This window comes from Haemaphysalis longicornis, unplaced genomic scaffold (genome assembly GCF_048455015.1).
Source record: "Haemaphysalis longicornis isolate Haplotype H1 unplaced genomic scaffold, Haemaphysalis longicornis Haplotype H1 scaffold_3, whole genome shotgun sequence".
NCBI lineage: Eukaryota > Metazoa > Arthropoda > Arachnida > Ixodida > Ixodidae > Haemaphysalis > Haemaphysalis longicornis.
The window spans coordinates 164,004,307-164,020,529 of record NW_027526335.1 but is presented as its reverse complement, the minus strand read 5'-3'; the positions used below and the strand labels follow the sequence as shown (position 1 = coordinate 164,020,529).

Below are 16,223 nucleotides of genomic sequence, written 5' to 3'. Positions count from 1 at the left end.
TCACTCGACGGGCCCTGGCGCGGATGAACTGACTTTTTTTTTCTACACATTACACCACTTCGTCGCCTCGTCCCTAGCTTCTTTATTGTTAACCCCCGTTGGACGCAGCGTGACGTGCAAAGGTCCGCAGCCAGTCCAGACCACTTGCTGAAAAGATGCAAGCAAGCAGGAGGGTACTCGTGAGCGGAAGTGAACCTGCGACGTGCCCCCGCGGCAGCAGTACGCCAACGAGCCAACTGCGAGAAGTCAAAGTTCAGGTGGCAGACGGACCGTGAATTTGAAGCTCACGTCGACCCGCCGACAAACGCGAAAACACATACGATGCAACCCCACGGCGATGACCGAACAGCCGCGTTTCCCGCCCGCTGGATCCAAGTTTCTTCCTTTCTCGACGCTCTCTCTCCCTATATCACTGCTATCTGCCTATCAGTGTATTTCAAAGCCGCGTTGTCACTATGCTCCTTTCGTTCGTACGCACGCTAGTTCGTTGGTATTTCAAAGCCGCGTTGTCACTATGCTTATTTCGTTGGTACGCACACTAGTTTAGTTAGTTCACGCACGTCTGCCGTAATGGTTGAGACACGTCACAGCCATTTTGGGTCAATAAATGGCTGCCGCAGTAAATCACTGCAGCAATACCGCGCTAGAATTTTCGCCGCGACACAGTTTACTCAACTTCGCTTTGCTGGGCATTGTGGGAAACGAAAACCGCTATGTGTTCAGCATTTTGACCGAATTGCGATGGCCCGGAACTTTTCAAACGGTGCCCCTGCCATGTACGGTAAAGCCATTTTTTTCATCTCCGGCTTGTATTATCGTTTGTTTCGCTTGGCCTTAGCAGTTTCAAACTTGACTTTTTCGCTCTCGATTTGCCTATTAACCACTTCGGCCTTGTCTCGCGGGATGGAGGCGCGGGGCGAGCGGGCTATAAATAGTGCCGCACGGCACAGGTGTCGCCGAGTGTGCGGCTCTTGTTTGGCGGGCTAGCTGGACGCCATGGAGGGGAGGGGTGAGCAACATAGGCGAACATACGCGTTGCTATTTAAAAAAACTTGTGAGTTCAGCTGAAGGTAAGAAAATAACGCGAGAAGGCGCCAAAAATACTAGTGTAAATATTTTCTTAGCCCACCTGTCTCGTAAGACTGTCTACTAGGCCGGCATATACCCGCACCCCGGTCGTACGCCACCCCGGTCATACGACGCTTTCTTGCAGTCCCTAGAAAGTCGTATTATCAGGGTTACACTGTAACAGACATGTGATTTCACCTAACCTGCACTAACCATCCCAACCACAAGCGCCGCGGCTTGTCAGCTCGCGAATGTCGGCGCGGATTTAATTATACCTGTACGTTTGTGATTGCTTATGACTTACAAAAGTAAACGTGCAAAGAAAGAGTTTGTGTTTCTTTGACCGCTTGTGTGCGCGGATTTTGTTCTGTTCATTGCAGCGTGACTCTTAGAACATCCGCTCAGTCGCCGTTGACGTAATCCTCTGCTGGGTGGCTCACAGCTTCATTTTTGTTATTCACGCGATTATTTGGAAGGTACTGACCTAGAGGGTGGTGTATTAGTTTTCTGCAGATGCCAATCTATCTATTTCGGCCTGCTTCAGGTTTAGCTTCAGTGCGCTCTTGAGTCCTAAAGTGACGCCAGAAGGAGGGTAAGCAGGAGCCGTAAAAGGGCGAAGCGATACAGGGCAGGGATTGAAGTGGACTAAACGAAACAACAAAGGGACGAGTACAGAAAGCTTCACGGAAGAGCAGCGTTGAAGAATAAAGACAACAAATCAAACACGTGTTAAATTTCATAAATCGTAACAGAAGACACCACCATAGAGGACTTCAATCTAGATTGTTTCACAAACTCTCCCGAATCGCTGGGTAGATAACTTCCGTTCCTACTTTGTCTGGAATGAATGTTTTTTCCAATCCAAGGCTGAACTACCAGAGAATTTGCCGTGCTTACCGACGTAATTATCGCCTGGTCGCCGACGTATCTCACATTGTAAGAAGAAGAAATTCACGAGAAGAAAATGACATAAACATTCTATTGCAAAAACTAAACTGGTCTAAATAATTCGTTCTCAAATACAAAAAAGCGTAGCCAGGAAAAACAGGCAAATACAATGCGTCCGGAAAAACAAATGTTAATAAGTGTCTCCTTCAAAGCAAGTGAAAACACTTAAGTGCTCGATGAAATTTCATATTAAAAGCGCACGGAGGGCTTTGATGACGCACTCGCGAGAACCAAATATTTTGAATGTGGCGAGTTTCCATCACCTGATTTTTTACTCATCGCCCACACTCTTGTGATTGTATTGGCTAGCACACGTGGCAGAAATGCTTCTTGGGAGAACAAATTGCAAATAAAAGTCCGATAGTTTATGTTTTTTTATTAGGAAGGTACAATAACGCCTGAAGTGACGTAATAATTAACTTTGTTGTAATATATAGATTAATACAAAAGAGCGCGCCTAAAAACTTCAAACAAAAGACTCAGGTTATTTTTTATGCGAGGACGGCAGATGAACGCCTGAGATAAAAATGATGAACTGTGTTGTACAATACAAATCAATATTCTTGCGTCCTGTCAAACAGGGCACAGGGAAGTTGTCTTGCGGAGACGCAGGGGCAAAAGTATTTGTTAGGCGAGGTGCCTAACTTGTCAGGGGAAATATACAGAGAGCACCGGTTGGTGGCAAGCAATATGACGACCAAGAACAGAGCAAACGAGCCGCTAGCTAACGTGCTCCTTCGTCGTCCTCTGCTGTGTCGCTTCACACGGCACGCACCCAGGCGGGGGATTAGCATGTCCGTCCTATATAACGCTGTCATACCACAGTTTGGATCTCACAGTTTGGCACGTGACATTACCCCCTCTCCTCAAAAGCATCGACTCGAGGCTAAGATTATGCGCGGGAAATGTATTCCGCTACCAGATGCATAGTGTGACTATCGCTAGAATTGCTTCATGCGGACCACATGCACAATTTCTGGGCGAGATCGGGAACGTCCTCCGACGCTTGGGCTGGCTGGAGTGACTTCATAGGTAACATCACTAAGCTGTCGTAACATCGTGCACGGGCCGAAGTAACACCGCATAAGTTTTTCCGAGAGTCCCCGGCGCCTCACTGGAGTTCACCCCAGATCTGGTCCCCTTGGGAGAAGGTTGCATGTTGGTGGCGAAGTATGTAGCGAGCGGCGTCACAACGCTGGTGCTGTTGTAATCGCTGGCGTGCCAGTGCGCGTGCTTCTTCGGCGCTACGCACAAACTCGTGAAGGGGGCCGTCTTGGTCGTCGTGGGTATCGGGTAGCAGCATGGCGTCAAGCCTTGTGGAAGGTTCCCTACCGTAGCCAAGTGCAAATGGTGTCATTTGAGTCGTCTCTTGATGGGCGGTATTATACGCGAACCTTACGTAAGGCAAAACTGCATCCCACGTCTTGTGTTCCGCATCGGCGTACATACTGAGCATGTCGGCTATTGTTCGGTTCAGACGTTCTGTTAAGCCGTTGGTCTGTGGGTGGTACGCGCTAGCCTTTCGGTGGCGCGAACCGCTCAATCTCAACACTTCTTGCAGCAGTTGCGCCGTAAAAGCCGTTCCACGGTCGGTAATCAGCATTGCGGGTGCGCCATGCCGCAGCAAAATTCTTGTTAGAAAAAACTGCGCAACCTCAAGCGCTGTAGCCCGTGGAAGCACCTTCGTTTCGGCATACCTGCTTAAGTATAATCCGTGGCGACTACTATTCATTTGTTCCAAGTTGTGGAAGTTGGAAAGGGGCCGAGCACATACATGCCAACTTGTTCAAAAGGTGTTCTACGAACCTGAACGGGCAGTAGAAGTTCGGCTGACCGGCCGGGTGGTGCTTTCCATCGCTGGCAGTCATGGCAAGTTCGCACATACTGCCGTACGGTGGCCAATAGCTTCGGCCAGTAATACTTCCGCTTGATACGCGCCCGGGTACGTGTGTAACCGTAGTTACCGGCGCTAGGCTCGTCGTGACAGGCCTGCAAGATTTCATTCCTGAGGAGGTTGGGTGCGACAAGCAGGTAGTTACTCCCACTCGACGCGAAATTTCTCTGACAGAGAACGTTGCTCCGCAGACAGAATGACGACAGTCCTCTGGCAAATGCCTTCGGCACGACGGTAGCGTGAACTTGTAAAAAATCAAACAGCGATAGTAGTTCCGGATCTGCGCGCTTCTGCTCCGCAATGATGGGTGTGCCCAGAACTCTGATTAGCACGGCATTGTCGCTGTCGTCGTCATCGGCGAAAGGGGGGGGGGAGGCCAACGGAAGGTATTTAAAGGCAGTCTGCGTCTGAATGCCGCTTGCCGGATTTGTGTACGATGGTCATGTCGAATTCCAGAAGCCTTAGGCTCCATTGCGGAAGACGGGCAGAAGGGTTTTTAAGGTTCCTGAGTCAGCAGAGGGAATGGTGGTCGCTCACGACGGTAAAATGACGCCCATAAAGGTATGGTCGGAATTTCATGAGGGCCCAAACAACAGCAAGGCACTGTTTCTCGGTGTCCGAGTAGTTACTTTCGGCCCGTGATAGTGTTCGGCTGGCGTAAGCGATGACGTTTTCGGCGCCGTCTTGCCACTGGACGAGAATAGCGCCGAGCCCCACATTGCTGGCATCCGTGTGAACCATAGTTGCGGCCTCCTCGTGGTGTCTGTAAGCCCAGGTGGTGTCTGTAAGCGACACCGGAGCTCGTCAAAAGCTGCTTGCTGTGCATCACTCCAGATGAAAGCTACGTCGTCACGTGTGAGGCGAGTGAGCGGAGCCGCAATGTGGGAGAAGTTCGCTATGAATCTCCGATAATAAGAGCACAGCCCCAGAAAACGCCGAATGCTCTTTTTGTCTGTAGGGGTGCAGAACTTCGACATCGCATCTAGTTTACCAGGATGCGGGCGTGCGCCGGCTCGACTGACAACGTGACCAAGAAATAGTAGTTGTTTATACCCGAAGTGGCATTTTTCCGGTTTTAGTGTCACTGCGCCAGATCGGATAGCCTGAAGAACGGACGTCAATTGCTCCAGGTGCTCTTGAAATGTCCTGGAAAACATGACGACGTCGTCTAGGTATACCAAACACATTTGCCTCTTCAATCCCGACAGAACCGTGTCCATCATTTTTTGAAATGTTGCATGCGCTGAGCACAAACCAAAATGAAGAACTTTGAACTCATAAAGCCAGTCGGGAGTAACAAATGCGGTCTTTTCACGGTCACGCTTATCGACTTCAATTTGCCAGTATCCGCTCTTTAGGTCCATTGACAAAAAGTAGCGGGCATGTCGTAATCGATTGACTGAGTCGTCTATTCTCGGCAGAGAATATACGGATTATTTTGGTTACTTGATTCAGTTTGCGATAATCGACGCAGAATCTCAAGCTGCCATCCTTCTTTTTGACCATGACGGCGGGTGACGCCCAGGGGCTTGTCGATGGCTGAATGACGTCGTCATCTAGCATTTGTTCCACCTGCTGCCTTATCGGATCCCGTTCTTTTGCAGACACTCGGTAGGGGTTCTGCCGAACGGGTCTTTCATTTGCGGCAGTAATTATTTGGTGTTTGACCAACCGGGTTTGGCGGACGCCCGACGTCGACAAAAAGCAGTCCCGGAAACTGTTTCAGAGCTCAGAAAGCTGGCGTTGCTCTGTCGGCGGGACGTTGCGGTTAACGTCGATTCTGAGCTTATTTGGAACCACGGCTGACGCTTTACTCTGCAGAACGAAGCAGTTCATTGCGTTGTCGATGTCTTCGAAGACGGCAACCGCCGTTCCCTTGGCGACTCGCCGTCGTTTATTGGTAAAGTTTGTCAGCATTACCTCCGCTTCGCCGCACTCTAGCGTCAACAGGCCCCTAGCAATGGCGATCCCACTTTCCAGAAGAAGGGGACTCAAGACCTCGGCAATACTAGGGCCGCTGAATAGGTCATCACACCTAAGGAACACAAGCATGCAGGGCCTTGGTGGTAGGCTTACTTCGTCACAGACAATTCGCAGGTGTGGGGGTCGGTTGCCGAGTAGGTGTGGTGTGCTAGTTTTTCGTAGAAAAACTCATAAAGCCTTCGCCGACGTCGATTACCGCATCATGATCGCGCAAGAAGTCCATTCCTATAATAAGCTATTTGCAGCACTCCGGAAGGACGACGAACGTACCGACGAACTCCGAGTCGCCAATGCGTACCCTCACGGTAAATTTTCCGAAAGCCGTCATTAGGTGCAGTCCGAATATGAGGTCCGCCCCATAGGGTCTTGACCTTTCTGAGCCTGTCAGAGAGTTCCCGACTAATTTTCGAGCAGTCCGCCCCGGTGTCAATTAATGCGGACATTTCGTGTCCGTCGAGAAAAACTATAAGTCCAGCCCGCGCATTCACGTCGACATCGAAGCTTTGGGCTGCCGGTTCCCCATCTGCCGGAAGTAGAGAGTGGCCTTCGGAGCTTCGACTACTGGCAACCTGGCCTCCCAAGGTTGCGTCATCTAGTTTCCCCGTGGTGGCGTTGGAGACCACCGGGTAGGTGGCCCTCCAGGGGTGCGGCGGCTGGGCGAACCTTGGAGAGCTGGGGACGGCGAACGCGATCGACGGGGTGGTGCGGTAGCTCGAGGCTCGGCGAGGTAGTCAGAAATGGCGACCGGTCTTTCTCCGAATTGGGGCCGAACAACGTTGGTTGGAAATCCAGGCAGTCCAATTTCGCTCTAGCGGGCACCGGCGATAAATGTGCCCTGGTTCGCCAGAGTGATAGCAGAGCGGCCGGTTGTCGGCAGTTCGCCAAAAGTCGGTCTTGCGTACTTGGCGACGATAGTATTGTTGCGGACGGCCCGAAGAGTTAGGATCAAACTGGTGTTGTGCAGTAAGAAGGACTGCTTGTTGTGGCCAGCATTCGGCTGGGTGCGGCGGGTTGTATGGAAGAGGCGGCGCGGCAAGTCTAGTGGTTGCGGCGGGAGCCTGGGCATATAGAGCCGTGGCGTAGGAGACTAGGTATGGTGACGCTGGCTGCACTGCGGGTAGGGAAAAGGCGTTGCGAATTTCATCGCGCACTATGTCGGCGACGTAGGCCTGTCTGGGTCCCGGCGGGATGATGCCGCACTCCGCGAGCTCTTCTCTCAACACCGCGTGGATGAGATCCTGAAGGCGGTTGTCTTCATCCCTGGCCATGACAACAGAGATTGTCGACGATGTTTTGGCGCCAATGCGTTCGTATTGTCTGGAACGCTGTTGTAGTGGCCTCTCAATGGCAGTAGCCTCGGGGATGAAGTCTTGGACCGTACGCGGCGGATTTCGGACGAGACCGGCGAAAAGCTGTTCTTTTGCGCCAAGCATAAGATAGCGTAATTTTTTGCATTCTCCATGTCTGGGTCGGCTTGCTTGAAAAGACGGGCCTTGTCCTCCACGAACATAGCCACACTCTCGTTGTGTTTCTGAGTCCGTGCTTCCAGAAGACACTGTGCTTGTGCACGGCGGTCGGACTTCACGAATTTCTCTTGAACCTCGTGACGAATGTCCTCCCGAGTGCGCAGGTTCGCTTCCCCATTCTCGAACCAGGTTCTTGCACCATCCTCAGGCGAAAAATAGACTTGTTGGAGCTTTTGGGTGGCACTCCACTGGTTGAATGCAGCCACACGCTCGAACTGTTCAAGCCAGTCCCCAACGTCTTCGTAATCCTCACCGTGGAAGTGGCTGGGTTTACGGGGCTGCTGAAAAGTCACCGTAGTAGGCATCGCTTGCGCCATTACCTCTGGCTGAGAGGCGTCTCTCCTTAATGAAGACTCCAAAAGAAGGCCCTGTTCTGGAGGAAGGCCGAGTATCCGGCGGCTACACCGATGAACCGGAGTGTGGACGGGTGAAGGTCTCTCGGGGCTAACGTCTAGGGGCGTACGGGGCATCGGAAGCACCCTCCACCAGTGTTCCATCCTGTCAAACAGGGCGCAGGGAAGTTGTCTTGCGGAGACGCAGGGGCAAAAGTATTTGTTAGGCGAGGTGCCTAACTTGTCAGGGGAAATATACAGAGAGCACCGGTTGGTGGCAAGCAATATGGCGACCAAGAACAGAGCACACGAGCTGATAGCTAACGCGCTCTGTCGTCGTCCTCTGCTGTCTCGCATCAGACGGCACGTACCCAGGCGGGGGATTAGCATGTCCGTCCTACATAACGTTGTCTTCCCACAGTTTGCATCCCACAGTTTGGCACGTGACAATATAATAAAAGCACAAAGAAATGACACCACTTTCCCGGGAGGGAATCCCGAATTGATGCGAAGCATCTTGGAGGCTCCAAAACGTTCACGAGATTGGGTATAGTAACAACGGAAAATGACGGAACTCCGGACGGCGCAGCGTGACTCAAACAAAGTAGCAACTGAGGGAGTGGCGCGGGGACCGGGTTTGTTATATAGAGCACATGGTGTGGAGAGGAGTAGCGAGAGGAGGCGCACATGCGCGCTTATCGCGCAGCTGTAGTGATGAGTAACGTGCGCTTTATCGTACTGCTGGCGTGGAGAGGGGGAGAGAAGGAGCAGCGCACGCGCTATCGCACAGCTGGCGTGGAGAGAGGCAGAGAAGGAGAAGCGCGCGCGCTATCGCACAGGTGGTGTTGAGAGGGGGAGAGGAGCAGACGAACGGATGACGGCCGATGGACGATGGAGCCGAGAGCAAGAGATGCTTTGCATCTAAAAAAACTATTCCGTTTGACCCGTAGTCCCCACTAGCGACCGGTGCAATAGGGGAGTGAGAGAATGCAGTGAAAAAGGCCCACCTTCCACAGCCGAGCCTCTTTGAGGTGTGCTGCCGTGGACCGTTTGCCTCAGCTCACAGCCAGTAAATCGCCCGCATCGCAATTTTAAAGCAGCTCATCTCCGCCTAGAAATGTTACCATGGCGTTAGGCGTCGTTTCCAGAGATCCGTTCATCCCGCGCTGCTCTCAAACTCTATCCTTCCGGAATACCACCCGTGATGTCAATTAGGAGTTGTTTATACACTGAATTACAAACAAGCGCGTGTTAACCGAACGAGTTTGCTTTGGTTCCACTGTTGATGACCAACGATGGTGTCCACATTTGCCCAACACGACTTCAGAACGAATGATTTCGATTAAACACGATAAAACACTGATTCTTATGCGAAAGCGTGGTATTGTGGAGAACACAGGAGTTTGTTCGAGGTTTTGGCGCACGTTAATATCCGCAGGCGGTCAAAATTATTCCACAGCCCTCCAGTATGGCGAGCCTCATTATCTGTAGTTCCGGCCCGTTAGGCCCCTGAATCAATCAATCGACCAAAGGCACCATACACTTACGTCCTAAAAAAAGAAAGTAATGCTACTCTAAGCTGAAGTCGAAGGGTGCTTCACAAAGCTTCTGAAGCTCATTGGCGGAGCCTGGTATTTTGGTGGTTCTGACAGAAAGAGTGAGAGCTTGACTCACTCTTTTAAAAATATAACCCAGTGCCGCTCAATGTGAACTCTACTGAAACAGCGCAGCTGTGGTAATCTTGTGTCGGCTCGAACGTCAATGGGCGCTGGCTTGAGAAGGGCAGCGCCGTTGCCGCGCAAATTCTACGTTTGTGCGCAAAGGAATCGGAAGCTAACCGTCAGCGGTGGGAGACTTCCTCCCCTAGCGGGAGGGCGACGACCCTCCCTGTGATACCTGTGAGCCCTGCATCGGTGGGTCTGGGAATCGATTTCTGCGAGGCAGGGCTGCCGGCGGCTTACAGGCGGTTAGAAACTCTACAGGCGGCGAGAACACTACGCCCTCTAGTGGTGTTTGGGAACACCGGTTTCGGGATTTTCTTTCCTTCATGGGTTTCGACGAGGTCGCCTGCGTGACGCATGAGCTAACGATAAGGCTCGACCTACAGCAGCTCCGCTGTCAATCAAACTGTCCGGGAGCGGAGGTGCTCCTGCTACGACGATTTCACCCCTTGTTCTCCTCCATTGGTGTTCCTCAACGGGTGAACAGAAAAAGTGAGAGTGCACCAAGGGACTTCTTCGGTGTTGCGAGTGCGGAAGAAGCATGAATGTCTATGTCACGGCCGCTCGATGGAGAAAGCGCGTCATCCCTATTTCATATTTGCCGCGCTTTCGAGGCGCTTTTTCAAAGAAAGTGCTACGAGTTGTGCCGCGCCTCCGCCAGATGGAGCCACGGGTCCCGCGACCGAGAGAAGACGCAGTGAAACATCCCCCTCGCGAGGGGCACGATCAAATGCAGAGCATTTCCGGGGGCGCACGACGTTAAGTAGTTTGCGTTACGTTAATGTTGTTGCACTTGTGGCAACTGCTGACGAGAGAGCGCTCGTGAGCTGTAATTTGCATGAGTCAACGATATAAGTTCCGTTCGTAGTGTCCCATTCTCTGTCGGCTTTGTGGCGCAGTGGGTAGAGCACCATGTACATTTCGTTCCGCCCGCAGGGTCGAGGGATCGAAACCTGGCGCCGGATAGTATTTTTTTATATAGTAGGGAGGGGTGTGGTGCGGACTACGGACGTCAACGCGGGTGACATCGTGAGTTACTGAAATGCTCTGCATTTAAAAATTTGCTTCAGTGTGGCGTGTGGTTTGCAGACAACCTGCTTGGCAGGCCCCCAAAGTGCAAGCCTGTTATTTCTTTGCTCTCGTAGCACATTTCCGTCATTATATATTGACCTGCTGCTTATGGTTTGGGAAGTGGTCTTAAAGGGGAGTGTTTAATTAGGAAAATTTGTAAGCGCAAGGTCCTGCACTGATGCCTCCATTACAGTACTGGCCTTGTGTCGGCATTCATGTTATTCATTCAAGTGAATGCAACAATTTCGCTGGTTTTTCTATGGACTCATTTCACCTCGCTAACTAATTATAATGCCCTCTGCTGGATTTTGGCCTTCACGAGATTAAACTCGTTCCTCGGGTACAGGAGGCCATTATTGCAGAGGAGTAATTCTTGTGTGACGTGTGTGTACAGAAGGGAGCTAAGTAAGTCTGGTGGTATCTCTCATGGCAACCAGTCAACCTAACGTGGACGAGCAGCTGTTTCCTCTTGAAATGTTCTTAAATGTATGTCTATTGATATATTTATTGCGAATCAAATATAATGATGCAAGAGATACGTGTCAGCGCTTTAGATGTTCATGATATTTTTAAAAACTTTGTCGCTGCTATTACCTCAAACTGTGCGACTACCAGGGGAGCGTATTTGGGCAGCAGCGAGGGCAAGAGCGCAGAGAGATTTTCACAACGTCTTTTCATTTAAACGTGGATCGCAGGTAATTGCCGATTACCTGAAAAAATTACCAGAGGTAAAGAGAAAGCCGTATTTCTTTCTGGGATTGTATGGTCTACAACATCAAGATTGTGACAAAACTGCAACACAGATTAGGTAAGCGGACATTTTTCCTTCCCTATTTCTAAGAATTCTTCCTGCACCTGTCAAAAGCTGTAGAGGATTAGAGCGCTATTTTAACGGTTGGCAAATAATCATTACATATTTGGGAGGTGAGTACATAACAAGCACCTGCGTTTCCACGAAGGTATTGGGGTGCTTCAAGTGTGGATGACACAAAAGTGCGGCGTGTTTTCGCCTTACATCAGGCAAAAACAGGACTTACAGGCCTCACAGAGGCCTTACAGAGGCATAAACAACGGGAAAATGTAGCCCCGCTTCCGTAACTGTGGTACAAAAAACTGCATTTCCAAGCACAATCTCCGTCTTGCCGGGCATTGGCACAAACCGCTCACTGTTTCTTTTGAAAAGTGACACCTATCACGTACGCTGAACTCGATCCTTTACGTGTCAATTACCAGCGGCAAAAATGCACCGGAAGTGTTAAAGCCTTCCTAAGGTACTGGTAACGGGGACTTTGTTAGCTTCATATTTAATAGCTTCTGATATGCTGTATACGTTTTTCTTCGTAAGCTATCGGCAATCTGGTCGTTTGGCAGAATTTACGTGCGCATAGATGGACGATATTCAGCTTGACGGCTTGCGGTGCTGTCCTATGGTGTACGAGGTGGTAGCCGGCGCAATAGCTAACGCCCACTCTCGTTATGCGAATAACAGTCTCGGAACATGGATCAATGGATGGATGAGCAATTGAATCCATCAATCATATCGAAGAAAATTGAATTGATTTGTCGATATCGACATTGCGGAAACCGTGGTAGCAGCGAGAGGGGAGAACAAGAGTTCCCGACGTAGCAGGTTTGAGAGGGGATCGTGTTAATGTACGTCCTCACTTGCGCAAATATTGGCGCCAACTCCGAGGGCTTAAAATCTAGTTTGACGCGAAAAGTACCCTTTCGTGGTATTTTTTTGCGTTAACGGATGACTGTTGAATTCTTTTTTTAACACACATCGCTGGTCGCGTCGCCCAGTGAGTAGGACGCATGATCCGTCAAGTGGGCACTGTACTCAGTTCTGTCCTCCATCCGACGAAGACGGGTGCCAACGCGGCGGCCGCTTTTCTGATGGAGGCTAAAAGCAAAAACGCGCGTGTGTTCGCAATTTCAAGGCACGTTGAAGATCCGAAGGTGGTCAAGATTAATTCGTATCCCTCCACTACGGGGAGCCTCATCCACTGTGTAGAGTCGACGCGATAAACCTCACAATCAATCAATTCAGCTCTCCGATGAATCGCCCTGCGCTCTAATCTGGGCGGCCAGCGTTCGCGAATGCGGCCATTAGCCTTACCGATTTAATAATACTCTTCGCCGAGAGAGGCCGATTGTATTCTTTCCTGTATGATGAGTCCTACCCTGAACTTGAAAAGATGCTGCCATGATCGCAAATGCAATCTGGGCTCTGCAGATATTAGTAGCGCGAACACGGGCGGCCGCTCGCGCACCGTTTCCCTGTGTTTAGCGCGCTCAGAAATACTACCGAGCAGGCAAGCATTACTATGCTCAATTTGCTTAAGAATCTGAAATACGTGTTATCTTGGGAATGTTTAAAGCACGGAACCTTCACTCGGCTGCTATCCAGATGCGTTGCCCTGCACGCCAGAACTCATAAACAACTCACGTTCGAGGGGATTAGCCCGTGCTTTCGTGACTTCCCCAGAAAGGCCGACAACTGTAGGTTTTTCGACACCCTCCGCGTCCAAAGAACTGCACTGTTGTGGCGTTCGGAATTGAGAACGAGATTTCCACAGTTCTCCCGCGCTTTTTCGCCAGTGAGCACGTACTAACTTTACGCCGCGGGAGTGACAAAGGGCCATCATCTTTTGAGATTTCCACAGAAGCAAGCAGGTACGAGCGCCATGGTTGTGCTTTGTGTTAAGCTAGCTTTAGATCAGCCAGCCGCCGAGAAGCTGTCGTGCGGAACGTAGTACACATGTCTGTTGCATGATTTTTTGACGTACCCCTACTATGCTACCTTCAACTGCCAACACGCAAACGCTATCCGCAGGAGTTCTTCTTTTAAACTCCACGCCATCGTCCTGCTTGGCCACGTCCGGAACCGCGACTACAACATTCAGGGGTGCAGGATTCTCCCTCCCAACGTGTACACAATCCCGCCGAGCCTACGCGGGTCCATAAAGTACGCCCGCCCCTTCGTAAGTGGCTGGTGTTTAATTTTGGCACAAATTTCTTTCTCTTGCACCGCTCTGCCTTCTACGACTAACGAAACGTTAGCCAAGTCTCATTCGCGTCCTCCAACTCGAATAAAATTGATGTCATCCGAAAAAGTGTGCAACAATGAAACGTTTAAAAGAAAAAAATCGACTACAAAAGTACCAAATACCAACTGCATTTTTAAGAACAAACAATAGAAATATACCGACTTTGGCGCCGAAAAATCACAAAAACAAGAGAAAGCAAAGCTATAAATCCTGACCACGTCCATTGCCCATAAGCCCCTGACGAGTGCCACAGTTATTTAAGTGGCGGAAAACGTAGCTACGAAAAAGCACTTCCCACTCAGCGGTTTGGTACCTTAATGATGACTTTTGCATGCATCGCTCCTGGGAAGATTGAGCAGCCCCCGCAATCTCTCCGGATTTCACAACTATGTACCGACGCCAACACGAAGTTTTCGCGAACATAAAAAAACAGTGATAATACCAAACAATGGAAAGGAAGAGTTTGTAAAAATTTTCACTGTGAACTCTAAAATACGCCTTTTAAACATCTCGAAAACACAAAGGCTGCAAAAGCCCCCGCAAAAAACTTCGCAGATAAGAATAAAAATACGGAATAAGAGGAATGTGTGTATTGCGTTGAATTACTTAAAAAGTGCACAGCGGTGGAAGTAACTCGTTTAATCTTTAGAATCGCTCAAATGGATGTAAAAGGTCGACCACAACCCAGAAAAACCAAAGGACAAAAAATTTCAAAATAAAAATGTCAAAAATATAGTGAGCAAATTAAAAATATTCATCTTTTCATCTCCCAAAAATCTAGGACTCAACAAAAAGGGCCGTCGGAGAACTTTTAAAACGCGCACAAAAATAGCGAAAATTACCAAACAATGTAAGACCCTTCATTTACCCAGAAATGCATAATCACCAGAACTAATACATGAATTCGTTATTATTTTGAAAACAAAACTGTGGAGGAAAACTAAAAATATAAAGCTTTCCCAAAAATGATCTGACTATAAAAAATACGCAAATTGTACATCTCCAAAAACCGAACATGCAGCGAGAAAATCCTGTAAAATACCTTCCGAAATATGAATAAACAATCGCGATAATTCCAAACCATTTAACGCCCTAGGTGTGCACAAGCGTGTATAAGTTTCAGAAGCAACACATTAAATCGTTCATCATCATCAATCGCCATCATCATCATCACTAGCCCATTTGCGCCCACTGCAGGGCAAAGGCCCCTCCCATGAATCTGAAATGATCGCTGTCCTGTCCTAACTGCGACCAATTTCTCCCCACAAACTTCTTGATGTCATCTGCCCATCTAACTTTCTGCCGCTTCCTGCCACCCTTGCTGTCTCCAGGGATCCACTCTGTTGCCCTAATGACCAATGGTTATCTTCTCTTCGCCTTACATGCTCTTCCCACACCAATTCATTCTAAATTTGTACTAGTATGTCCTTTGTTCCCTGACCCACTACGCCCTCTTCTTGTCCCTTAATGTAACGCCTATATTCTTCCGTTCTATTGCTCGCTGAGGCGTCCTCAATTTAAGTTGAACCCTCTTAGTGACCCTCCAAGTTTCTGTCCCGTAGGTGAGTACCGGTAAGATGCAGCTGTCATACACTTTCAACTTCAGGGACAACGGTATGCTGCCATTAATTATCTGAAAATGCCTGCCGAATGGATTCCACCCCATTCTTATCGTTCCAATTATCTGTCTCATCGTTGGGATCGGAATGCTTGGCCTAAATATTTATGCGCTTACCAGTTCTACTGCATCGCCGCCTATCTAAAACCTCTCTGGTCTCCCGAGGTTATTGAGCATTACTTTAGTTCTCTGCGTGTTAATATTCAAATAATTATATCTTTATATTTGCGTCAATGGGCGCACTGGACTGAAAAACGTTTTTAATTAAGAGATACAGAAAAAACAAGAATTTGAGCAGCATGATTTGAATGAATAAAAAACACATCTTGTGCACCTCCTACAACCCAAGAGTCAACACAACTGAGCAAAAGAACGTTCAAAAGACGAACAAAGTTAGCGAGATCCGACAATGTCGGCATGGCTCCTCGCGCTACCAGAAAATACATAACACGAGAAGTGAAGGCAGTTAATTGCTGTAATCGTATAATTTGGAAAATTTGCAAAACAGGAAAAAGCCTAACCACTAAAAAATAACCCGACGTCATCGGCTACATATACCCAAATAGGGCTGTAAAGATCATGCCTTCTAGACAAGCAAGATAAGAGTGTTACTTACGCATTTGTACACAATTCTATGAATTTCAGATTTTTTTCAGTCATGTTCGAACTTTTTTTAGACGCATTTGCTCATAAAAAATATGTAACATCATAATGGACCCTGGTGTAGTAGATATTCTGGTGCCCCATTATTTCGAGTATAATTTGATGGCATAAAACATCGGCTGCTTTGAGACCCGACGACTCACCATGGATGAATTCCAGTCATGAACTAGGATGTGGCTTGTTGGTAAATAAGTGAATGCGATAGAGACTTGATTGAGTAAAATCAGATAGTGTTGTTTTTTCATCGTATTTGTGTTAATACATTGAAACATCCTCAATACCGCCAAAATAGACTTTGCGGCACCGCAAATATTGCTTCGCTTTATTTTTATAAATTCCAGCAGTGCAA

At 49.0% G+C, this 16,223-nt stretch overlaps 1 protein-coding gene across 1 annotated transcript in view; it reads left to right on the top strand.

The window, feature by feature from the left end:
* Positions 1-16,223, top strand: part of LOC144175512 (uncharacterized) — a 60,660-nt gene that overhangs the window by 33,229 nt on the left and 11,208 nt on the right. The window contains exon 3 of the mRNA XM_077704591.1: positions 13,380-13,527. Coding sequence (XP_077560717.1) covers positions 13,380-13,527 — 148 coding nt within the window. The remainder of the gene's footprint in view (positions 1-13,379; positions 13,528-16,223) is intronic.